The 27719-nt window shown below is 39.1% G+C and overlaps 1 protein-coding gene across 24 annotated transcripts in view; it reads left to right on the top strand.

Annotated features, from left to right (window-relative positions):
• Positions 1-27719, top strand: part of dlg2 (discs, large homolog 2) — a 229330-nt gene that overhangs the window by 193229 nt on the left and 8382 nt on the right. For 20 of the 24 annotated variants that reach the window (XM_082157144.1, XM_082157161.1, XM_082157167.1 and 17 more), the window contains 4 exons: positions 9197-9311; positions 18251-18427; positions 19284-19359; positions 21508-21607. In XM_082157144.1, coding sequence (XP_082013270.1) covers positions 9197-9311; positions 18251-18427; positions 19284-19359; positions 21508-21607 — 468 coding nt within the window. Of the gene's footprint in view, positions 1-3434; positions 6388-9196; positions 9312-18250; positions 18428-19283; positions 19360-21507; positions 21608-21878; positions 21925-27719 lie in introns of those variants that run through there. The other 4 variants (XM_082157163.1, XM_082157165.1, XM_082157160.1 and 1 more) reach the window with 2 other exon arrangements.

Below are 27719 nucleotides of genomic sequence, written 5' to 3' on the forward strand. Positions count from 1 at the left end.
CTGGGTCAAAAGCAGTACCACACAGACAGACTGCACAGAGCTAGACCACAACGAAAATGCAGATTTTACAGTTCCTTTGTTTTGCCTTCTCATGAGGCTTTGGGAACTCCAGGACAGTTGGAGCGCTTATATCTGATGGTCTGGGTTCAGAGCTCAGTTTCTGTCTAACTCTCTGCAGTCTAGCTGAAGAACGTGGTCTCATTCTTGCCCCAGTGGCGGCTCTGACCATGGGCCTCTCATTCAGGGGAAGGGACAGAGAGAGACCTTGCTCTCCTGATAATCCTGTGTGCATCCTGTGTTACCCCTGCCTGCTGCCTCACTTGATAAACTCCTCGGCTCCTGTTGTGTTTGTTCTTGGCTCTAACCCACCCGTCCAACACAGACGGCTGCTATACAGTGCATACACATCTAGATATTAATACTGAGAGATCAAGACATTTTAGAACTTTTACATTTTAATAATATTATGGAAACCATGATAGATTTGTAGTATTCCCTGATGAATAGAACGTTGAAAAGAACAGCATTGTCTTTAAAATAGTAAAGACTTTTATAATATTACAAACGATTTCTGTCACTTTTGATTGTAAATAATAGTCACATTTCTTGGACGGTTGTTTAGTGATTATAACCAAGCAAAGCAGGGGCTGATTCATATGAATTACACGATTCAATATGAAACACTGAGTATTATCATTTAACACAGTTACTAGAAGATGTAGTTGCATCATTATTTTATTTTATTGTTGACATATTGCGTATTGAAGTTACATTGTATCATATATTTATGCAAATCACACGGACACACATGACACTTAAAGCCACAAAATTGGGTCTTTTACAGGAAGTTATATGGGCTTTACCAGAAGCTAAATTAACAGCTCAGGGTCAGGGTTCGGGTTCGGGTTCGGGTCAGCAGCCATGCTTGTTTACTGCTCTGCTCACTGTCTCTACTCCTCTCCTCCTCTTCCTCCTTTGACCTTTTCCTCTCCCAAACAACCTGTTTTCCCCTGTTGAAGCCAACACATCCTTTCCACAACACACAGATCATGCTCACAGAATGGCGGCTTGTAAGCCCACTTACAAACACAAACTACTATGGCAATTTTCTACACTAATATGTTTCAGCATGTTAGTACAGATTCGTAGTCTATTCTATCAATTGTCACACAACTGTGGCACCAAAATTATTTGGACACTTACGCCACACTTAAAAAATAAAAGAATGTATAAAAAATTAAGAATTTGGTATTGTGTATTTAATGCAATAACAATTATTTTTAAGTGTGACTTAATTGTATAGATACTTTTTGGGGCCAAGTTATGTATTAATGCATGTTTTATTAAATGAGAAGTAATGATTGCTACACATGATTGAGTGTCCTGTTACATTAAAAAAATAAACACACGGCAAATCACTGACACATGATGTTCTATTTTCACATTAAAACATGTTTCTAATATAAAATTGCATTTATATTATTTCACTTTAAGACATCAGATGCCAACTATAATCATACTGAAGACTGATAACACATTATTTGTGTTAAGATTTCTGTCATTCTGATGACTGTAGGGAATCTGGCTAATGACATTCTGGCATCTGACACCCATCCAGCATATATCACTGAATGAGATCCTATGTAGAGCAGTTAAATATGTGGAGGAGAGACATAGTTAAGGTGACGATCTCTGTCTGCCAAGAGCTTAGAGGGGCGGATGTGCTCTGGGCCAATCAGTTTGGCAAGTGCATAGGATTCCACATTCATAAATTCGGACTTGAGGAGGTGAGGATGCTTTTTTATTCAAATGGCAGCAAGAGACAGAGTCATCAGAGGTTTCTAGAGCAGCGTTCTAGTCACAGCGACTATTGACATTTTATTCCTGAACTCCCAACAAGCCCCCTTGCATTATTTCCTGAATTTTGGCTGAGTGGGATAATGTTGATCTTTTGCCGACCAAGCCTTTGTGAATCAACAAGAATTGATTCTCTTGCCATTCATTTTTTATTCTAATGGCAATTTCCTCCGTTTGCAATATAGCCATGCACTAAGCAAAACTGTTTAGTATAGATGTTTTGTGGGCTTTCACAATAAGTTTCGGGGGTGCTTTCACAAGTTCTAGATAGTCAGCATTATGATTATTTTGTCATAGAGCCGTGGTTCCAACTAGGCTGATCTTTTGTCCGTAGCTCGATCTAATTCCCCTGATGCTCTAGGGATCGATTCTAGGGAGGTAGAGCTCATTAAGGTGCAGTGGTAAATGCAAGCTTGCACTTTCTGCAGGGGTGTTGTGGGACTGCTGAGATGGGCTTTCCAGGGGTCCTTTTCATCAACAACTCCCCGAGCCATTGCAATACGACATCCTCGCTGTGTAGCAACACACAAAAAAACATACAGTTCCAAGAATACTGAAAATGGATTGATAATCAAGCAAAATCATAGTCAAGCTGTGATTGAGGTTCTTAGTATGTCAAATCAAAACTTGAAGTAGACTCTTATTCCAGAAACTTTTGTTTTGTTTTCTTGTTTTGAAGAAAATCTAAGCCTGAATTGCTCTTAATGGAGGAAAATCACTTATTTAGGAATCTATGTACTGGTCAGGGGACATGATTAAAAGTGTTTGATTTTTAAAAAATATATATTTGTTAAATATTCTATTTTTTTTTTTTTTTCAAAAAAAAAAAAATCTGCGCTGCTTTCAAGACTTTTATGTAAAAGTTACTTTTTATGTTTTGCAGAACCACATATGCTTTGGGAAGCAAAACATTTTATAGCTAGGTTTTAATAAACATTTTATATTTAATATTTATTTTTATATTTAATAAATCAAATACTTTTTTATTTTTGCTACAATACAATTTAGGAACATTTTATTTTTGATATGACCTTAGATTACAAGGGTTACAGTATATATCCTCCATATAATTAGACAAAACGACTAGAGAGATGGTAGGCAGATCATTTAAGCGTGGTCAGACAGCATTAGCTAGCTTGTGTACCATCTCTGGGAAACATAATTACATGTGATTTTATCAAAGTGCTCTCGGGTACAGCAAACACTCCCTGCACCTTGGTAATTTCAGGTCAGAGTGCACTAATAGGTTACTGAAACTCACACACAGATCCACACACTGACTGACAGACCATCTTCTTCCATCAGAGAATGAATGGATTGTGGGTTTTTTTTTTCTACCTTTTCGCACCATCACTACAGAAATACTTTAAATGGCTGTCCCTCAGTGCTAGCTGACTGAATAACATAGTCATGCTCTCAGAACACACTGCAGTTTTTAGCTGGCATTTTGAAACAGAGAACAATAGGCCTTGAAAAGGTTTTTCAGAACTGACATTTTCATTTGTTGGTGTGTGTGTGTGTGTGTGTGTGTGTGTGTGTGTGTGTGTGTGTGTGTGTGTGTGTGTGTGTGTGTGTGTGTGTGTGTGTGTGTCTACTCTACATACCACAGAGATTTTTTTCATAAACCTGACTGTTTTGATGCATCAACGAGCTATTAATGAAATCTGCTGTCTGCATAAATGTAACGTCCCTCTGATAAAGCTGGTTTCCATCAAAAATTCGAATATTTATTGTTTATGTGTGAAAGAGAATGCAATCTTCAGCTAACAGGCTATTAATCATTTAGCTGGATAGCCAGAGCTCTATGAATGAATATTTTACCGTAATATTGTGTGTGTCCTGTCAGATTTATGACTACCCTCTGCTCTCCTCCATCTCATTCTTTCTAATGAAGCCCAAGCATCTAAGGAACTTCCACAGAGAATGAATCTTCCACATAACTATCGTTTTATTGTACTGACAGATTGTACAGTCAATTTTTTACAGTCTAATTTAAAGGGCAACTTTCAGAGAGAAGAATTTTGTGCCCCAACATGATTTATAATATTTATAAGCAGATTCTGGTTGTTTTGCCATCCATGGACTGTAAAAAAATAAAAAATAAAATAATTATAATAGATAATAATAATTAGTTTAACCTTCTGAGAAGCATTTAAGGTCAAACAAGGTTATCTCTCCTCCTGTGAGGAATATTCTTAATTGTGTTGTCAGTCATTTTATGGCAATGTCCATCATCTTCAGTTCGTAACTCGTCTCGGACATGAATTATACATCAAATTGTGCAGCAGTGTGTTTCTAAGTAATCAGGCTTACAATTTTGACCCGGCGAGCAAAAAAATGTATCCCAAAGACTTTGAAGGGGGAACCCGAGCCATAAATAGAGACCAAAATATCATATAGAGAACCACGTATGTTTTTTCGAACGCCCTAGCAGGGACATAGTAACACACTAATACCACTCAGAACACCCTAGCAACCACATAGCAATTTTTTGGCAACCACCCAGAACACCCTTTCATTGTTTTGCACAGGTGAGCATCAATAACATTTCCTTCAGAAAATACAAAAAACAAATTTTTAAATGTTCTTTTTGTTGTTGTTGTTGTTGTTTTTGGACTTTTGTTTTTGGACTGATTTTCAGAACTCCCTTTGGATTGTTTGCGAGTATATATTTCTGTAATGGGCTGTGAGGTGGACATTTGCCAGCGTTTAGCCACTGCTTGGCCCTGATCCCAGATATCCTGTGGCTTAGTTTCTTTGGCTGAGCTGCTGTATTGGCAGATTCTCAGGAGGACATGCACAGTTTTTACATTCAAATGTACATGACTGCTGTTTACACACAAACTCACTCATGTCTGCATGGACCACACCTTCATACAACTCTATCAATCTTAAGGGACAGTCACATTTACCAGTGCTCGGCGATACGCCCACCTGGAGGGCTTTCTTCCATTGATTCCCATTTTTTAAGTGGTACTACAGTACTACTGTGGTAAGGCAGTCATATTAAAATACCAAATTCAGTATACATCTTATTGATGATGCATACTATGTTCAGGCAAGCAGATGAACCCAAAATATTATCGCAATGCACAATTTCTCGTTAATCGTTTTTCCATAGAAAACAATTATAAAGAAAGCGCTTAACCATTTAGTCATTGCATTCATAATCATATATTTTGCCCTCCAGGTCTGAAAACTATTCATTGGAATCTGCATGATCAAGAGTTCACTAAAGTTCACCACGCAGATTCCGCTCATGTTGGTCGTGTATAATTGCCGCGCTGATCATCAGAAAGCTGCTTGGTTTGAAAATGACTTTGTGTGAGTAGTGATCTCTTAGGTATTGACAATGGACTGTCATCATTACAAGCATCACTCACCATTGTCTTCTCAGCACTGCAGTTTGTAGATACAGTAGAATTATTTGAGCTAAAAGCTTGTTCACAGATGTGTGCTGACATCACACATGATGTTGGCTTAATTTACAGTCTCTACTTCCCTGAAATGTTACACTGTCAGTTTTGCAGCTCACACATTGTGATTGTACCTGCTGGCGCAGTGATGCTCTTTTCCCCTGCTGCGGGTGGAGCTGTATTTGGCATGTTGGAGTCACTGCACAGCAGCTAATGTGACTACACAAGCTGTCCTCTATTAACTGAAAGCACCTCACTCCAGACTGACACAAACTTGTATGTATGAGTGATGCACAAGGGCGGCTGTCAGAATTGATGTCTGCTGTGCAGTGTCTTATCTCTGTCTCTGGACATGTGGTTATCCATCATCGCAAACAGCCTGTAATCTTCCTCGGATTTCTCAGCTTGAAAGGTCTGAGGCAGACAGAGGTAGAAATCTTTTCATATTGACAATATTTTTATTTTAAAATGATTTCATTTTTTAGATCTATCATATAGCTCTATATAATAGTTTGTCTATTTGTCTCATTTGTGACTTTTTATTTCTAATTAGGAAAACATTGAAAAGAAACATTCTTCATCTAAGCTATGGAAGAGTTATTTTCCTGTGAAATTCTCCCTTCACATCTGTGTACTGCAAATGTGTTTGTATCCTGCTGTATTACCTTTCCATCTGACCCCGGTCAGCAGTCAATAATCATTTGATTTCTTAATTCACATGTGCTTTTCACAAGCCTGCTGCTTATGTGCACAAATTCCTTTCATATGCTTGTGGAATCCGCACGTTTTGAAGGACCGTTAAAGCTAAAATATTTGCTGGATTTGTGGCTTGTTCACCTTTAAGTGAGCTAATACGCTGCAGATTGAAAACACAAAGCCGACATCAAGAGAGAAAATCCAGCATGGCTTTTGATCTGGACTTCTTCAGGGGGAGGAGGGGCTCTAAGACACTCAACCCCGCCCACTCTCGAGTTTTAGCCAATAGGAATGGATCTGGAGGAGAGAGTGTGTGTGAGAGAGAGAGGGGAGAGGAGGTGGTAGAGTGGCAGTCTTTGCTTGTGTGTAGGGAGCGGTCAATCTCTCTCAGTGCTGCAGTCTACGAGCATCCTCAAGAGTGAGACTCTCTTTTTATTCTCTCATTCATTCATTCTTTCATTTATCCTTTATCCATCCTCTCTTCCAGCCACTCACCTTTTCAGTTTCTCCACTGTGTTGCTGATTTCATTCAGTTTAAGTGAGAGTTTACTTGCAAGCACATGTGTGTGTGCGTTTGTTAAGCTTGTTTGTGTGGGGTCTTTGGGGTTTGATTTGGTTTAGATGAGGTTATATGCATGTTAGATTTTGAAAAGTGCAAAAAAAATTTTTTTTACCGTGCATGCAAGTGCATATTTTGCCATTGTCCTGCCTAAAGCGACAACTTCCCTGACGAATAGTTCTCAAGGTATGAACTTTTTTCAATCTTTTTATATAAAAAAAATCGAATATTTCTAACTGTGTTCCAAAAACATCTCCTGAAGGTTTGTGTGCTCAGCAGTCTCTTTTCATTTGAGTGGATTTGTTCGGGATGAGTGCGTCCCTCACTGCGGGATTGTTTTGGGTTCTCTACTTTATCCTTCGTCTGAGCTTTGCACCACTCCGAGACTCTTTAATCTGTTTCTCCCTCTTTCCTTCTGCATTTTTCTCTGGAGAAGAAGCATCTCTTTGTGTCATTTTTATTGTTTAGAGGATTCTCTGTCTTCTTAAATAACATTGAGGCCATCAGAGAAAGAGGTAGAGCTTAGTTTCCAAAGGTGGGAGTTTGAATGTGAATAAATCCTGTATATTTCATTGGGAGGGAATGTGGAAATATGTGAGTGCATGTCTTTTTTTAAAGTGCTTTTACAGCACATCACCGATTGTATCATCACCATAATTGTCCTTGATCTTCCTCTGCTAGCCCGCAGACTAATGACAACATTTACTTGTCATTTGACCTTTGAGTTCCTGCAAGGACAGACAGGCTCTCAAAACAGCCTTATTCCTCGGCTGAACCTTCAAAGACCCTTATGCTCATTTAAAACATCAGAAGCTGCTCAAATCACCTTGCTGATTAGTTGGTTAGTTTAGTTATTTACATAAGACATTTTTAGACCAATTAAATGGCTTAAAAACGTAAGATAAAAAGAAAGGGACTGGATGAAAAAGGAAGCAGATATCGAAACCAAATGAGCTGTAACATGTTGCTGAGGTGTAGTAGGTGTGGTGGATACTCTGTTGTGCTGGTCTGGTTGCTCTAATGGTGTTCAGGGTGGACTTTGGGGCATTGCTGAGTTCTCAGGTTCAGCACATGGTGTGTGTGTGCATTGGTCTCAGAAGCAGCAGCTTGAGCAGATGTAGTTCTCTGCTGAAACAGGGCTGAGGTGTGCAGCAAACTGCCATGCCATGCACTAGATTAGCTGCTGAACGAGCTTCAGTCTGTGTTGGGAGGGCAAATCTGTGTTTTAAAGCTCATGAGTCTGTGCCTTCCTAAAAAAAACAATTAGATATTCCTTCTCTCTGAAATATTATTTTGGTAACACTTTACAATAAGGTTTCATTTGTGAACATTAGTTGATCTATTAACTAACTTTGCGCTGTTACTGTATTTGTTCATCTTTGTAAATGTTAGTTAATAAAAATACAGCATTGTTTGTTCATGTTACTTCACAGTGCTAACAAATAGAAGTAAATGTTGAAATTAACTTTAACAAAGATTAACAAATGCTGTAGAAGTGCAGTTCATTATTAGTTTGTTACCTTATTGTAAAGTACCATTATTTTCTATGCACTACCGTTCAAAGGTTTGTGGTCGGCTCAATTTTTTACAATGTTTTTGAAGTCTCTTATGCTTACCAAATATGCATTTATTTGATCAAAATAGAGTAAAAATAGTGATATTGTGAAATATTATAATTTAAGATTACTTTAAGATAGGTAAAGATAACTATTGTAATATATTTTGAAGTGTCATTTATTTCTAAGATGGCACAGGTGAATTTTCAGGGGCATATCCTTATGTCACATCATGTGTCAAATGATTCCTCAGAAATCACTAATATATGCTGATTTGGGGCTCAAGTAACATTTCTTATTATTATATATGTTTTGTGCACACAATTTTCAGGATTCTTTAATAGAAATTTCAAAAGAACAGCTTTCATTTAAAATACAACTATTTTATAATATAATACATTTCTTTACTGTCACTTTTAATCAGTTTAATGTAGCCCTGCTGTTTAAAGTTGTAATTTCTTTCAAGCAAATACATTTTTTTATCATCTGTACTAGTGTTTTAGGAGGATTTTTGCTTAATCTATCATTATATATGTTTAAAGTTGAGTGGGATCTTATTATAGCTTTTTTATTTTTGCTTTTGTGTTTACGTAAGGCTTGAACGCCCAAAAGAATAGGGGGTCTTAAAAAAGTACATAAATTTGGAACAATATACAGTCAGCTGGTTATTATCTTGCAGAATGATGAATGTTTCAGTTCTGCAGAAATCTGTGGAGATTCAGTATCAGCCTGCATATAACAAAGAGACTGAAGTGGGATGTTATCGGATATCATACATTTTCACCACAGAAGATACACATGACATTACCAGCGCTCTCTCTCTCTTACTATTTATTCTACCTTTCCTATATTGACTGTGTGACCTTGTGCTAGAAGTCAGCACAGAACAGCCACAGTAGCTGCTCGTATCGATCGGCGCTGTCATCTCAAACACTAAGACAGCATTTCCCTCCAGATAACTTTTTATGAATTATTTGGTTTGAGACTGTTTGTTTGCATGTGCTACGTTCTGTTCTATATTTTAGAATTGCCATTGCATAGTTTGATGTTTGGTTTAAAAAAAAGATTTTTGCATCATGTTTATGCTTGCTTGGTTATGTTTGTGTTTACAGAATACGGGCGTTTCGAGGCCAAAATTCATGACTTACGAGAGCAGATGATGAACCACAGCATGAGTTCTGGATCCGGATCCCTCAGAACCAATCAGAAACGCTCACTCTATGTCAGGTAGACCTCATCTATTTAAACACATATTCACACACTTACTCAGAACTGCAAGAATTCATTTTCTTAGTATGTTTTTTTTTCTCTCTCTCTTGGTTTTCAGTAAATTATCTAAAAAAGCAAAAGTGCATTTTTTTTTTTTTTTTAAGCCAAAAATCTCTGGCAAACATTTATACCTAAACAATTAAAATAGAACATTGAACATTTTAATTACAATTATTTCAAGGCATTATCTTTGAAAACAAGTCTTATCTCACACCATTTATCTTCTCAAGAAGATTACTAAGATTACAAGAAGTATTTTTACTGAAAAACAAGATGAGAAACAGATCAAGAAAATGTTTTTGTTGCAAATGGCTGTATCTGTCATTACAGATGGGATGCGGATATCCCAACAGCCCCCTGATCATGTAAAAGTGCCATTAACAGTCTCTCCATGGCACTCTTGTTATGTTGGACTGATGTAGGATTGATGTGAACATCAGTGTGGTCTCTCTGGGCGATGAGACATGTTTCTAGCCTGAAGCAATATATTTGTTAGACACACACACTTCAGGGGTTTGCGTGTGAACCAGCGGGGTATCTGAGTGAGTTGAGTCAGAATTCATCAGCGTCCACATTTCTTCTTACATACACACACACTCAAAGTAGCACACGTCTCATGTGTGTGCTCTGATTCTAGATCCGCCAGGATTGGGGATCATGTGTTCACTACACAGGAAGTCATACTGTTTTACATGACATTTAGAAGAGCCATTGATATTTAAAATCAGTAGGAAAGTGAACAACAGTGATCCATTATAGAAACCTCTCTTTGCTTACGTGTTCTCTCTTCTTAATTCAACAAGTGTGTGTGTGTGTGTGTGTGTGTGTGTGTGTGTGTGTGTGTGTGTGTGTGTGTGTGTGTGTGTGTGTGTGTGTGTGTGTGTGTGTGTGTGTGTGTGTGTGTGTGTGTGTGTGTGTGTGTGTGTGTGTGTGTGTGTGTGGTGGATGAGCTTTGTGACATCAACTGAAAAGGAAAGCTATCAGTATTTAGTTAGATAGTTTGTTAGTCAGTTTGATATTTTTGATTACAGTATAAAAGTAAATTGGGTACATTTTAATATCATGTTGATGTAAATAATTTAACTTGATTTTGTTTGTCTATATTTCTGCATTATGCATTTCTCATTTGCAGACTTTATTCTCATAAATTAATCTTATTGTAGTAGTAGTTATTGTTAATCATTTTTGTCCAATATTAATATTTTATAATCAAAAATGGTGATATGTGATAAATATTTAATATTTATTTCCTGGGGCTTCTAAACATTTTATCTCCTCCATAATACTGACTTCAGCTCAAGAAATTATTAAGAAGATAAACAGTATAATCAAAAGACCTGCATGATATATTCCAGCCTCCAGGTTCACTCCAAACGTCCCATGCATCAGCTCTCTTTGGCTAGTCTGCCAAACAGCTGCTATGGTTCTCCCAGATATGTTTCACAATACAATCAGCAGAGCAGAGATTAGTTCTTGATTAGCTAGCGACAAGCAGCTGTAGATCCCCGATTTGGCTTTGTTATTGTGTGTTAGCTGGAAAATTTCAGCGCACCTGTGGCGATCCATTGTGATAAATAGCTCTCCTGTCAGCAATTATACACACACACCTCCTCTCCTCATGAGGTACAGTACAGCATGCACCACTCCCACAGCATTAAAAGATGCTCAATATCTCCTTCCCAGCTGCAGTCTAATGCCGCAGGCCCCCTCTGTGGGTGCTGGATAATTGTATTGTGCCGTAGCCAGTCATTTGGGCCGTAGAGCTGGCCATGTTTGCAGAACACGGATGTCGGGAAGAGCAGCGACACAGGAAATGAGACCTTATAAGGAGTCATTTATTTGCTGCAGCACAGATCAGCTCACTAAAGTCACCTGGTTTTTTTTAAGTATGTGGTTTTACTAATGCCGTACTTAAAGCTCGTATTATGGGTGTCATGGAAAACTGGATTTTGTTAACTATTTTATCTCATCAAGTTATTGGCATTACAACCATGAGCATATTGCAGGACAAAATATGTGAACCATTGGATTTAACAGATTTCTGCATAAATTAAATCACTCACAATTACAGGCTTAAATAGGCTTAAATAGCGACCAAACAATGGTGTTTTGTGCTGTCTTGTCCATGCTGTCTAAATTTCCCCTTGGGAATAAATAAAGTTTTATCTATATCTATCTATCTAAACAATGAGACAAGATTTGAGGTGGTATATACAGTATAAACATACTTTCTCCAGAAGCCAAGCACCAGCATTATTTTAGTATTATTTATATACTATTATAGTATTTATTAATATTTTGAAGTAGCTTTTTTTTATGTTTTTGTTTTGATTTCATTTACTTGCCAAGGCAACATTTATCATTTTAATTTAAGTTTGGATATTTTCATTTAGTGCCAAAAAATATTTTTATAGTTTAAATTTTAGTGAACAATAACAACACTATTGCTGTTAAGCACCCATATTTACATTTGGCAATTTGCCTCATCCAGTAGTAATTTACATATAGAAAACAGCCCGCAAATCTGAGGGTGAATTGAACATATTTTTTTGGTGTACAAAGACTCAAATATAATGTAAGTGTATCTGAAGGAAAGACATTTGAATACATACTAGTATACTGTATGCCTTTAGAATTCTGCAGTGAAGGAAGGAGATAGATGTGAGGCAGGAAAAACTGAGTCTCCACAAACCTCTGCTCAGTCTGTAGAGGGGAAAAGAAAATTATGACAACAGTATCATTTCCAGTTTGCCTTCGAGCATTGAGATGCATTAAAGTTCATCTGAGATGAATGCAGAGGTGTGATCACGGTTGGCTGTGTACTATGAATAGAAAGCACATGGCAATGTAAAAGCAATGCATGCATGATTCCATTCACACACTGACTGATCAGATGAGTCAGTTATTGAGTGATTTTCCTCAATCAGCATGTTTCAGTGTTTCTGTCACAATGAATCAACATCACAATTTCTCTAACGTGGAAATGTGTTGTGTGTGTGTGTGTGTGTGTGTGTGTGTGTGTGTATTTGTGTGTGCGCTGCTTATTTCTCCACAAAGTGTTCTCTGTGTCCCTCCGCGGTAGCATTTACATGTAACCATAACAACACCCTTCCTTTCTGTGATCAGAGAAAAAAATATACATCGCCTCATCCCGTTCATTAAGCAAGAAAGTCCAGTGTGTGTGTGTGTGTGTGTGTGTGTGTGTGTGTGTGTGTGTGTGTGTGTGTGTGTGTGTGTGTGTGTGTGTGTGTGTGTGTGTGTGTGTGTGTGTGTGTGTGTGTGTGTGTGTGTGTGTGTGTGTGTGTGTGTGTGTGTGTGTGTGTGTGTGTGTGTGTGTGTGTGTGATTTTTCCAGTCCAAATGTAAATTTCAGAATATAAATTGCAAAGTTGTCGTGGTTTGATTTATTTTGTGAGAAGTTGGCTGTGTTGTGTCTATGGACTGCGACAGTGAGAGAGTTATATAGATTTTTATTCATTTCTTTTTTAAAACACTGCAAATAATACCATGAATATTGATGTTACAGTATGTTAATGTGGTGTTGTTTTTAGTATAGTTATTCAGTTTATGTTTAGAAGGAAAGTATGCCCAGGTTCTTGTCCTGACCTAATATGTATGTTTTTTTTAATAAACCAAGATTGCAAATGATCAATTCAGAACTCTAGAAACTACTCAGTAAACGTTAACAACCACATAGCAAGACTCTGACAACCACCATGAAGGTGGACTCTTTTGACTTTGACCAGTAAGTGTCCATCTTAACATTGTGACGGAGACTTTTGCACTAACAAACACCTCTCCCATTTCCTTCAGAAATTGTAAAAATGTAGTTATCACATAAAATTCTGCAGTGTATGTAATTCACTCTTGCAAATGTCACCTAGGCTCCTGTTATTTCACTAGCCCAAGCTCTTATTGTCATGAGGCCGCTGATTTACACATACAGATAGCACTCTACTTTACTCTCAGGGGGCTTTTAAACCACATTTCTCTGTAACAAGCAAAAGCACCACATTATCTACACCTTTGCCAGCACTCTGACACTTTCTGCTAGTTTGTGTGATGTAGATGTAATGCTTTTTTTCCCCTTTTGCCATGCTGATGGCTTCAGCTTTTATCTCACTGCTTAGCAAATACTACACTAAAAAAAAATTCAAGGACTGAGGCAGCACTTACTCAAATTATGTTACAGACATTTTCTGGTGTGAAAAAATGCTGTCCATGAGGTTCACCACCCATGGATGTATCCTTTTCTGCTGAGCACGGAATATTACACACATACCTGGACTATTGCACAGAGATTCAGCCCTGCAGCTCTACTGCAAGACCCACACAATAAATCACAAGGTAAAACACTCAGGGGCGAATTCAGTTCACTAAACAGTTTCGGCACTTTTGCATGCAGTATTTCAGCACTAAGCCAGACTCAGACCAGTGTAGTTATTGTTAACTAAACTAAAATCATTTTCTTTATCTGAAATAAAATATAAATATTAGATTAAAAACTTATAACGAAATTAGTATAATGACAAATAAAAAATTGTGTGTGTGTGTAAATATAAAAAGGTAAATAGAAATAGAAAAACAACAGACACAAAACAGCGCAAATCAAAATGACTAAAACTAAAGTTAAAATGAAAACTGAAAATATAAAAATAAAATCTTGTTCAGAATATTAATAAATACTATAATAGTATATAAATAATACTAAAATGTCATTGACTTGAACTTGAGCATCATCCACATGAACAGCAGCTTAAATGAGCACCCTCAGCTCTGGTAATACAGAATGTTTTAGTTGTTTCATTAGGTAGTTTATAAATCCATTTCACCGCTGAATTCTTTACAGATATGATTTTGTTCTATTTATTATCGTTAGGGCACATAATGCTCTGCAGTGAGCATTTTTCAGTATGTGTAATGTGACAGTAAATTTGAATTTTTGTCTACAGACTGCACTAGCACATGCTGTTTTTTGGAAGTGTCTTGAGAAGCATCATTGCCGTAATGATGCCATGGAGGGATGGATTCACTGTAATGGGCTGAGAACCTGCCAGCATACAAACATATATAAAAATATTATTTATCTGCACTGTACGTAGCTTGCAGTTTCCATAACAACCGCAATGTCTTTGTTGGCCGATGATAGGGGACATGTGCTTTTTTCCCTAGGCATGTGTTCCAATGTGTATGTGTGTGTGTGTGTGTTGTTTATGTTTTATACTTTAATGAAGCAGGGGTTAATGAGGACATTGAATATAATACTTTGTTTGTGTGCAGTGTGGATCATTTCTTTGCTCTCATTACAGTTTGTCTTTTGTAATGGATCCGTAATGGTGACTTGCCGCCATTACACTGCACATTATTGCTTGCTTTTAGAAATAATGTTGCACCAGTGATTGTAGTGATCCTAATGGACCTATTTGCAACATCACATGACTTTTAGAGCGGTTTGTGTTAAAATACAGCTGGAAGTGAAGATCAGTTGTCTGAAAATTGTGTTTGATGTGGAATAATGCATGCTTAAATTATATCTGTGAGCCTAAATGTTCCATCCATTAGAGTAGCATATGTGCCAAACTTTATGTGCAAGTGCAACACATCAATTTTGGCATTGCTGTTATCTGCTCACAGCAGTGCAGTATGGGTAGCTGGTGTACTTTTTTATTGATTTCATGCTTGGGATGATATTGATCACCAGCACAAGATGCAGAGAAATTATTTATGTTTCTTTAGAAATTATGTATTATTTAGTTTTAGAATGACCTTTAAAATATGTTCAGTTTTACATTTAGATATACATTTGACTGCTGAAAATTCAGCTTTGCATCACAGGAATAAATTGCATTTTAATTTAATTGTAATAGTACTTGTTATATATTTTAATAATTCAGTGTTACTGTTCACTGTCATTTTTATCAAATAAATGCATCCTTGGTAGGCATTAGAGACTTCTTTCTTACATTAAGAAATCTTATTGACCTCAAACTTTTGAATGTTAGTGTATATAATCTAATGTTTCATAAATCATTTTAACCACAGTTTTAATACCTATGTATATTCAAGCAAGGATATTTTACATTTTAACACATGTACATGGTTTTACATTTGATTTAACATTTCGTTCTGTGTTTTTAATCCATAAAACTTTTAAAATTAAAACCTTAAATAGGTAAATCTTATAATTATACAACATTTATGAGAACATTGAGAGAATTTTCAATAACACTTTATTTCAATGGTCATCTTTAGATATTCTACTATTCGTAACTTTGCAACTACATGTCAACTAACTCTCATTAGAGTATTAGTAGACTGTCTGCTTAATATTTAATATCTGCTAACTCTTTATTTTGATGCTCCCCCAGCAGACATTCTACTAACTCTAAGTATATTTGCAACTACATGTCAACTTATTTGACTAACCCGAACCCTAACACATAACCCTAACCTAACAGTCTACTAATTCTCTAATGAGAGTGTAGTTCAACATGTATTTGCACAGTTAATTATATTTAGTACAATGTCTAAAGTGGACCATCAAAATAAAGTGTAACAGAATGTTCTCTGGCAGCTGTGGATTTTGCAGGGAAAATGTCACCCAGCGGAAGTGACATCATTAGCCCCTCTTTTGATTTCATAACAGTTTTGTCTACATGGAATCTGCATTATAGGCTTCCAAAACAGATGTATTGTCATGGTTACAAAAGGCAGTATAAAGGAAAGGTAAAGTGACTGCTTGCAGTGAACAGAGACGACCGGGTCTAGTGTTCTAGTGTTACTTGTTTTTTTGTCTCTCTCTTTTTATGTGAGAGCTTTTATCATGGCTGAATATGCAGTAGTGCTGTTAAGTGTGTGGTATCATTGCAGCATTTCATTTAGGAGCAGAGTGTTCTAAAAGTCAAAATGGCTTGAATAAATGCCCCTTTTTTGTTGTTATCGGACATCCACTTTATGTATTGTGCTTACATTTTCATCAAGGGGTCAAAGTTCAGTTTGGTTTTGATTAGTTACCCCCTGCTGGTAGATACTGTAACTACACCGTCAGTATCCATCACCATCATTCTTTATTGATTGCCGTTCAGTAGCTGTAATTTTGTGGAAAAAAATACAAATTTTATAAGCATTTGGAGTTAGGAAGAAATGCTAATGCTAACAGTTTTCTCCAGGTCTCCTTTTTCACCTTCATTCTCATTGACCCAAACTGAATAAGAATGCTGGTCTGCATTAAAGGATTTCTGCTAGGCTTGCAGTGACTAAACGCACCTGAAGGAACAAGTTTAATGGCCATTATTGTGGTTATCCCTTGTATTGTGTACTTAGCTGGGCAGGCCTATAGGACACTGTGACAGCCTGTCTGTTCTTTTGTGTACACATGTGCCTGAGCTATAGTGCTTCCTTTTACTGTGTTTCATTGCTTGATCATCCACACTGCCCTGCTGGAGAGAGATAAGCAAAACAGCCTGGAACATTTTCGCAGGTAAAGATTGAGAATGTAATCGAAAGCACAAAAATAAAACAAAACAAATATTACCTTTCCTCCTAATTTTTGAAGTGCATACTAAAGATCAGTAGGTGACTCAAGTTCACATGCTTCCCCTGTTTTTTGTTGTTGTTTTTTCAGCCCTCCTTTTATCTGGTCTTTGAGCCTGGATCATCAGTGTACAATCTGCTCCTTAAATAGAGTGGATTGTGTTTGTGTCTCTTTCTAAGGATGAGTACATGAATCATGTTTTTTTTCAAACGCTAAGCCTGTCTCTCCAGATAGTGCTTCTTCATTTGAAGATGAATGAGAGGTTTCTTCTCTCACCGCACAGTGATTCACCCACTTCAGACGGCAGGAGCGCGTAGTAAACTGATCGCCTTTGAAAGGGCTTCACATATCTGTGCTTTTCTCTTAGTGGAGGGTTTCTGTTTTGTGAAGTAGCTGAGATTTCTCAGTCAAAATAATGTGAAAATTATCATATATGAATATATTTCAAGGTTTGTGGCATCTGAGAAAGACCTAAATTCCATATGCACTACCATTCAAAAGTTTAGGGTTGGTAAGATGTTTTCATGTTTTTTTGAAAGAAGTCTCTTATGCTCACCATGACTGCATTCATTCGATCAAAATACAGCAAAAACAGTAATATTGTAAAATATTATTATCCCTGTGATGGCCAAGCTGAATTTTCAGCATTATTACTCCAGTCTTCAGTCACATTATCCTTCAGAAATCATTTCTAATATGCTGATTTGGTGCTCAAAAAACATTTATGTTATTATTATTAATGTTGAAAACAGTTGTGATGCTTAATTTCTTTTCTTTTTTTTAACATACTGACCCCAAACTTTGAACCGGTAGTATATATTGTTGTGATTTTATGTATGATTTTTATCATATTTTTATGTTATTTTTGGCTTATTTTAATTGGACAGGAAGTGATAGGTAGAAAGGGCAGAAATTTTCTGAATTAATTATTTGTTCAACTTTCATTTTTAAAACAGACTGAATAATGCCACTCTAGTCTTACCCCACAGAAATATTAATATAATATGATGTTGGCTGTAATATGATATGATGCAAGCCCTTCCAGGCTTGGCAAGAAAAGTGACTGCGACCACTTGTAGATTTATATGTTGATGGAACGGAGCATTCGGTTGTTGTTTTAATCCGTCATATCATACCATAATTCTACACAAACCCACACACCGCTATGATATGTGCTACCGTGGCTAGTGTCACTTATTGTACCCCTCACAGCCGTATCTGCACATTTCACGCACGCTGTTTTCCAAGGAGTCAGCCGTTGCTGCTTTAGTGACAGATTTGAGTTACTGTTTTAGTGACAGATGCATGTGAAATGTTGCGCAGATTTGTCAGGTCTGTAAAACTTTATGTGTGTGTCTCTCCAGGGCTCTGTTCGACTACGAGAGAGCGAAGGATAGTGGTCTGCCCAGTCAGGGTCTCAGTTTCCGATATGGAGACATTCTCCATGTCATCAATGCATCTGATGATGAGTGGTGGCAGGCCAGGAGAGTGACACCAGAAGGGGACAGTGAAGAGATGGGTGTCATCCCCAGCAAGAGGAGGTGAGTGTCATGATTTCATGATGATTTAATATTTATATTGCATTGTTTTTTTTAATAATTGTTCTAAATGAACATGTGACAGGCCTAGTTCTAATTGTTACCCTACTGCCCTATATTTAAGTCGGCTCTTTAAAGGGAACATACAATGGAAGAAAGAATTTTTCTTTCTTCTCCGATATAAAAGAGTTCAATACACTATGTGCATAATAAGCAGTCTTAAAGGTAAAGCAGCAAAAGAGAGATCTTTGGTTTGAGAGATCAGGTGAAAAATTATCATGTAAAATGATATCATGCAAAAAGTGTTTTGGTTGTTTCAGATTGTAGGTACACTACCGTTTAAACATTTTGATTTGGTAAGATTTTTAATGATTTGTTTTAATGCTCTTCAAGACAATACAGAAAAACAGAAATATTGTGAACGATTACTACCATTTTAATTAACAGTTTTCTGTTTTAATATTTCAAGATATATTTTATTCCTGTAAGGCAATGTTGAATTTTCAGCATCATTACTGTCTTCAGTGTCACATGATCCTTCAGAAATCATTCTAATATGCTGATGTGATACTTAGTTATTATGTTGAAAACAGTCGTACTGCTTAATTTTTTTTTTGGAACCTGTGATACTTTTTCAGGATTTAGTGAAGAATAAAAAGTTAAAAAGAACAGCATTTATTCAAAATAGAAATCTTTTCTAACAATATAAATCTTTACTATCTGTAATCATATCTGCTGATTTGGTGCTCAATAAACATTTCTAATAATTGTTAATGTTGAAAACAGTTACAATATGTTTGCGAAAACCGTACAAATGTAGTGTAAGTACATTAGTTAAGTGTCTCTATTCCTGTGGCAGGGTGGAGAGAAAAGAGAGAGCTCGTCTGAAGACGGTTAAATTCAACGCAAAACCCGGTAGCCTCGATTCTAAAGGGGTAAGTGTTATATTTGACTTTAAGTCAGTGCCAACATCCGAAATTCTGTTTGCCCCAGTTTTCAGGTATAAACAGGAAGGGCCCAGCGATTTATTGACAGTTTAGACACAGTTCACCTGCAGCCCCTGTCGTGTCTCTTCACTCGTTTCTTTCGTTCCCTGTCATCTTCAATTTACTTTTCAATTTCAAGTTGTGCTGGTGGGTCAGTCAGTCAGAATGGAAGTGTGTGTGAGAGACTGTCCTCGTGCCGCAGTGTGACAGCTCACTCTGAGCTCTCAGCATCAGTACTGCAGCACAGCCCAACAGGCGCTCACTGAAACAGCCTCAGTATTACGTCTGTACATAGATGTGTCTCTTCATCTTTTATGAGATCAGTATGGTAAGGTCATCTGTAGTAAATATTTATTATGTGTGTATTTGAGAGAGGTAATTGAATAAAACTGAAGGATGTATTTTTAGTTCGGCACCCAACCGCAGAGCCGTTCAGGGTTTCAGCCTTACAATTGTATCCATAGCAACATCACAGCCAGCCCTGCAAATTTCAGTTTCTTCCTTGTCTTTTTTTTTTTCTTTTTTCTTTTCCCCTCTCCCTCTGTCTTATAAAGATGAGGAGAGGGGTGGGGATGTTGGCACTGATGGATTACTTGAGGATTTTGTCGTGTGGTTTTGTCTTTGTGTTCAGTTGCACCAACTTGTGTATGTATCATTTCAGGTTTATGACTCATAGGATGTCAGTGTTGATTGAAAATGCATTGATTAGAAGTGTTTATATGCCTTATAATAGGGAGAATTAGTTAGGTGAAAGTTATGAATATTCCCTTTAATCACTATCAGGGGTACAATTGGTTTATTTCATACACTGTACTGATATATTAAAATAGGTTAAAACCACAAAATACACACAAAAGCATTTAAATTAAAATTATATTTATTGCCAAACATTTAAGTATGAATCTCATTAAGGAATGTCTAGGTTATGTTTCACCCACAAATCATTAAAAAAATGATTTGCATAAAGGAAATGAAACCTATTTTAGAACCGTTGCAATTCATTATAATTAAGCATAATACTCCTGATTTTATTGCTGTAATAAATCTCATTCTCATTAACGTATCACATCCTGACAATTATTTTTATTAAAGCATTATTGAATTCAGGATAAAAAATACTATTATGGTTACATACTTTACAACTTAAATATTTACTGTTTTTCTTTATTTGTTTCTTATTGAGTTTTGCATCACATTATTAAGAACTGCATTACGTTATTCAATGGAGTTTGAAATTTCAATAACATTTTAAATTGTAATGGTTCTAAAATAGACTTGATGTAATGTAAGTCATATAGATTTTTTTCTTTTTCTTTTAATTTTGGGGTGACATATGATGTGGACATATCATTGATGGATTCCACCATTATAAATTAATCAGGAAAATTCTGTTCATATCAGGCAGCATATTGAGCTCAGGTTCACATTTAGAATCACCCCAGGCACATATATGTTACCTCATTTGTTTTGTTTTTTTCAGCATTTTATAACCATTTTAAAAACAATTCACCTTCAGAAAATCATAATACTACACACAAGCAGCACAAATTTTGCCCCTTTGATCAGCATGTCTCCCTGGTAGGAGTCCTGCATGCCTAATATTTTAATAGGAGTTTTTTTTTTAAGTCCCCTTTGCCTTTGCATGGCACTAAACCAGCTTCAGTTGGCCTTTTTTTTTTTTAATCATTGTTTACCTCCGTTGTATGTTCATTTCTACTGATCATGTTTTGATTTGAATACATTTGAGCTGTCTAAGAATAGCTCAGGTGCTGTGACGTCATGGACAGCAGGGTTTGGATCAGCCTTCACAACAAACAAAGACCACCGATTCAGGATCACCCAAGTGCTTTCAGCTCTAGCCAAAAATAATGCAATTACGTTGGTATAAATAAAAACCTATTTAAAATGTGTGAATTGCTCATTTGATTTGATGAACGATCCTGACCATGAAAACTTTGGAAAAAGAACAATTTGATATTTGGTTGTTTCCTGGCTGCTGTCCCTCACGTCTAGCTCCGGTCGTTGTGTTGTTTTTGTCAGCATGTTTGTGACAGCGTTTAGAGCCCCCTGTTTGCACCATGCTCTCTCTCCGCACAGTCATTCAGTGAAAAACGTAGAAAGAACTTCATCTTTTCACGCAAGTTCCCTTTCTACAAGAACAAGGACGCCGACGAGCAAGACGGCAGCGACTCGGAAAGTAAGTAGCCACAAACACACGTGCACTCTGACACGTAGGTACATAAAAACAGCACACGCTCACACAAACGCATCCTCAGGGTGAGGTGAAAGGTCTAGGTGTGTGTAGGTAGCTCCAGGAAGCCCATGCCCTCCTTCTTCTGCTGGCGTTTCTCCCCTCCCCACCAACAACCTTACTGTCTCTCTCTCTTCCTCTGTCTCTCTGTCTCCCATTCTTTCATCTCTCTTCGTCTCTCTCTTTCTCCGCCCCCCTGATCGGCTGTGTGGTGTAGGACATCTCTGGAATAGGGGAGGACGGGTACGGAGCAAAGACACTGAGTAAGTGTGTTAAGGAATGGACCCAATACCCCTCTCCCAACCACACATGTAACATTTCAGTTCAGATTTGTTCTTTTCTGTTACGTCAACGACAGACCTGTCTGCATGTCAGAATACTAATGTATGTTGGTCTACAGGTTTCAGGGATTCCTGCATTATCATCCTTAGGTTTATGTGGTAGCTAAAATGTTGCATGAACGTAACACGTGTGAGAATAGTTTGTCAAATGTTGTTCGTTTAGTTTGTATGTCAAGACTGTTGTGCTGTTTTCTGATGTTTAGTCTTGCATAGCTGGAAAAGGTTTATTTATTCTGGCTAAAAATTATGAAATGTAAATTGAACTGTTTATTTTGATTGTATGTCTTGTTTAGGGTGGGTTTCTCAAATATAAATGCTACAATAAAAGACACATAGAAGTGATAAATTCTGATTATCTTACAGACATGATTCAAAACAAATCAGTTCTGTTCATAGATATCTATGCTACTTTCTAGTCCTTTGTCTTTGTCTTTTATGATGTCTCTGCAGTGCTGTGCCAAATGTTGTCTTGAGTTTTTGACAGTGTTTTATGTTCACATCAGGAGCATTTAGCTAAAACAGTTATTAAAATGGTTTTAAGGGAATGAGGAAATCCACATCAGTCAAACAGAATATTTAGCATTATTCTCAATGAATTAATATGTAATTGTGCCATGATATAATCCATAGAGAGGGGAAGAAAATGTTGTTCACAGCCTATGTATAAGTAAATACAGCTTGATCAGAATAGAGGATATTTCTTTTGGGTTGAACGTGTTCATCTCTCTTTCTCAGTACTGGGTCCCTAATTTAATCTTCTGTGTCTAATTTTATTTTATGCTTGAAACTCAAGTCTAATTTTGTCCAATACAACCAACTTAGACTGTCAGAGTTTATAGCGAGCCCCTGATAATGATCTTCTAGACTTGTTAAAAACTAGAACGTACTGTTATAAGAAAGTTACTGAGTAACATGATGACTTTAGGTCAGGTTGTTGGAGATATAGTACTGTAGTCCAGCTCCAAAACATTAGCTGTCAGGTTTTGAAGTCATCTTGAGAGTGGCAGGTTTCCAGACCGAGTGTGTATTCAGAGCCTGGATGGATGAGCTTGTCACATTGGACAGATTAGGTTTTGCCATATAATTGTCATATTGCATGATGCTCTTCTAGACAGCCATAGAGTGCCATCGTCAACATAATGAAATATGACTTGTTTGTTTCCCCTTGGCCGGTAAACAGGATTTGTGGCTTTTATTTAATTTATTTTGGAAATGGACCCACTTGATAACGTGCTGATGAAAAATGATATGTGCTGTCAGAAAGAATCTTTTCCAGTTTGTTTCATTTTAGAAATATATCAGTTTTAGCCATAGCAACTTTAAGTTTAAATATTTCAGAGTTACATTTCAACAAATATTTCATTAATATGAATGATTTTTTTTTATTTTTATTAGGACGCATTAAATTGATTAAATGTGACAGTAAAGACATCATTGTATTCATCAAATAATGCTGGAGAAAAAAAAATCTATCACAGTTTCCACAAAAATATTTAGCAGCACAGTTGTTTTCAACATTGATAATAATAGTAAATGTTTCTTGAGCATCAAATCATCTTATTAGAATGATTTCTGAAGGATCATGTGAAACTGAAGACTGGAGTAGTGATGCTGAAAATTCTGCTTTTCATCACAGGAATAAATTAAATTTTAAATATATTAAAATAGAAAACATTTAAAATTGTTTTGATATTTTATAATATTATAATTGTTTTACTCTGTTTGTACTGTATTTGATCAAATAAATGAGCATAAGGGACTTCTTTCAATGTTTTTTCTAAAGTCACCATGTCTCATTCATCTGATATTAGTACAAGCATAATTATTAAGTCAACCTTATTTTGCAATACGGAAGTAAACGTCTCGGTTACATATGGTAACCCTCGTTCCCTGAGGGAGGGAACGGAGACGTACGTCGTGGTGAACGACGAATAGGAATCTCGCTAGAGAGGCCAATCTACTTCGAGTGAAACTAAAACAAGCCAATACACATTGGCGTGCAATCATTTGCATCAGCTGCGCAGCCTCGCAGCGCGGGTATTTAACGAGCAGCTGGTGCGATTGCACTTCAGTTTTTTGCTGAGGAGCCAAGCCTGAAAAGCTGGTCGCCCCGGCGGGTAGCAGCGGATGTGGCGATGGGACGTACGTCTCCGTTCCCTCCCTCAGGGAACGAGGGTTACCATTTGTAACCGAGACGTTCCCTATTGTCCGGTCACTACGACGTACGTCGTGGTGAACGACGAATAGGAATCCCTACCAAAGCGCCACAGCTGCTGCACCCCATCCAGCGCCCTGTGTAAGCCTCTACACCTTCTTGCCTGGAAGGACGATAGGAGAGGGCTTACATCGAGAGTATCCGTCACTGTTGTTCCGTGATAACCCATACAGTGAGATATTGGATAACACTGGAAAGCGTGCCCGAACTGAGGGAGGGGAACGCTGCGGGAGCCACATTCTTAAGGAGATTTATGTGGGAATGGACATATGGACTATGAGTAATGGGTGACTGCATATGAGTTATGGGTGACTTAGCCCAAGGGAAAGACACGGGCTTCCATTTAGGAGCAGCCGTGGAGAATATACACATATGGGATCCCCGTAGGGTCACACATATGGGACCCAGCCTAGACCCGGTTCTCAAGGATTCAGCGGATAGAGGCCTGGCACCGGACACTCCGCCATGTCCGGGCAGAGGGTGTTTGGAGGGCTCAACAGGTTTTTGACTCTGGAGTAATAAGGGTGCACAGTAGGATGCAGCAAGCCGACAGAGCCGGTACTCACAGTGCTTCTACCCGTTTAGAGTGAGAACACGGGAGGACACGGGCTCTACACGTAGGCTATAGAATCTAGCGAACGTGTTAGGTGTCGCCCAGCCCGCAGCTCTACAGATATCTGTTAGCGAGGAGCCACGTGCCAGCGCCCAGGAGGATGCAACGCCTCTCGTGGAGTGTGCATGCAACCTGAGCGGGCAGGGCACGCCTTGAGCTTGGTAAGCCAAGGCGATGGCATCCACTATCCAGTGGGCCATCCTCTGCTTGGAGACAGCCTTTCCCTTCTGCTGGCCTCCGAAACAGACAAAGAGCTGGTCTGAGGTCCTGATGCTTTGAGTTCTGTCCATGTACATACGCAGAGCACGAACGGGAGAGAGCAAAGCCAGGGCTGGGTCTGCCTCCTCCAAGGGCAGCGCTTGCAGGTTCACTACCTGATCTCTAAAGGGAGTGGTAGGAACCTTGGGCACATAGCCAGGCCGGGGTCTCAGTACAACATGGTTGTCACCCGGCCCGAACTCTAGGCACGATTCGTCGACCGAAAATGCTTGCAGATTCCCCTACCCTCTTGATCGAGGCCAGTGCAATCAGCAGCAAAGTCTTCAAGGAGAGAAGCTTTAAGTCTGCTGACTGCAAAGGCTCAAAGGGAGCATCCTGAAGTGCTCGAAGCACCAGGGAAAGGTCCCAAGAGGGTATGGAGGGAGGACGAGGAGGATTTAATCGTCTCGCCCCCCTAAGGAACCTGACGACCAGGTCGTGCTTTCCTACTATGTGGTCATGAAATGCTGAAATAGCAGCAGCATGTACTTTAAGGGTGGAGGGAGACAGCCTTCGCTCCAGCCCTTGCAGCAAGAAGGAAAGCACTGACCCTATCGAACATCTTCGGGGGTCCTCTCTACGGGAGGAACACCAATCGACGAACAGGTTCCACTTCAAGACGTACGCACGTCTCGTAGACGGCGCTCGCGCAGAAGTGATGGTGTTAAGTACCTCTGGGGGTAAGTCACCTAGAACCTCCGCGTCCCGTCCAGGGACCAGACATGGAGTTTCCAGAGGTCCGGACGCGGGTGCCATAGTCAGAAGATCCTTCCTCAGAGGAATGGGCCAGGGAGGGACTGTCACGAGGAGCATGAGTTCTGGGAACCAAGTCCGGGTGGGCCAATAGGGAGCCACCAGAAGGACCTGCTCCTCGTCCTACCTGACTTTGCACAGGGTCTGTGCAAGTAGGCTCACTGGGGGAAATGCATATTTGCGGAGGCTCCGGGGCCAGCTGTGTGCCAGTGCATCCGTGCCGAGTGTTCCCTCGGTCAGGGAGTAAAACAACTGGCAGTGGGAGGTTTCTGAGGAGGCAAACAGGTCTACCTGAGCCTCTCCGAACTCTCTCCAGATCAGCTGAACCGCCTGGGGGTGGAGTCGCCATTCTCCCAGGAGCACAGCTCGTGATAGCTCGTCGGCCACACGGTTGAGCACACATGGACATACATGGCTCGAAGCGGTGGCTCCTCCTCCCTCACCACCCTTGATGGCGGGGCGGCTAAGGGATACACGCGTATCCCGCCAGTGGAACGGGCCGTTGCCCGTTGCTATGCAACTGTGCCCTAACTCCACTTGGCGTGGAGAACCGTGTCTTCCTTCCCGGGCCTGTAAGTACTCGTCAGATTTAACCGGCAAGGCTTACAAGGCCTGTGGGGAAGCTGCCTCTGCCATGCACGCTATGGCGTTGCTGCACGAGGGTGGTCACGATCCCCAAGTTCTTCAGGAACTTCGCATCGCGACGGACCTCGCGCTTCGTGCGACGAAGGTGACCGCGCGGTCGGTGGGTCGTGCGATGTCCACCTTGGTGGTCCAGGAACGCCATCTCTGGCTGTGTCTGGCCGACATGAGGGAGACCGACAAGCTCCGTTTCCTTAACTCCCCCGTGTCCCAGACCGGCCTCTTCGGCGACGCGGTCGAGAACAAAAACAAAAGGAAAACAAGGATTTTCCACCCGGCCCTCTTCCGGGGGATGGAGCGATGCGGTCATCGTCTTCCCAGAACTCATGCTCCTCGTGATAGTGGGGGCTCAACTGGCTGCGGAGCGTGAGAGGGGTGAGGGCTCCTAGGGGGTTGGTTCCCCGAAAGAGACGCGATCACCGTCATCCTCAGGTCACCCATGTCACTGCCCGAAGCAACCCTCTGAGGAGGATGGACGTGAGTCTCGACCGCAGCTCCGCGATGGTCATCTTCCCACAATGGGTACATGACTCATCCACAAACGCCGCCTCAGCGTGTTTAATGCCCAGACACACGAGGCAACGTTTGTGACCATCCCGTGAACCCAGGTAACGACCGCATCCAGAAACACACAGATAGAAAGTAACGCCCGCACCGGGAAGGAGAGGTCCGAAAAAGGCTTGTCTTTGAAGTCACTCTGTGTAGAACGCATCGAAGTGCTTGGCTCCAAAGCAAAAAGCTGAAGTGAAATCGCACCAGCTGCTCGTTAAATACCCGCGCTGCGAGGCTGCGCAGCTGATGCAAATGATTGCACGCCAATGTATATTGGCTTGTTTTAGTTTCACTCAAAGTAGATTGGCCTCTCTAGCAAGATTCCTATTCGTCGTTCACCACGACGTACGTCGTTGTGACCGGACGATAGGGAACTACTTTCTGTGACTGTACGAGACTTTAGATTAATTTGCCACTGTAAGTTTACAAAAAATAACTAGAAAAATAACAAAGTGTAGTAAATGATAAAACTATTTGTGATACAAACCAGTGGGTTTATAATTACGACAAAACACTAAAATAATATAATAAGAAAAATCAATTCACAACAACAAGCAGCATAACAAGCTGTTTTGTACAGCTAAAAATAACTGAAAGTGGATCCCACCGGAAGCCTTGCACAGTCAAGTTACAAATGGCCACACCTGCTCTTAGGTTAAAAATGAGGTGGATAGTCGGCACCGA

This window comes from Leuciscus leuciscus (assembly GCF_965113295.1).
Source record: "Leuciscus leuciscus genome assembly, chromosome: 24".
Taxonomy (NCBI): Eukaryota; Metazoa; Chordata; class Actinopteri; order Cypriniformes; family Leuciscidae; genus Leuciscus; species Leuciscus leuciscus.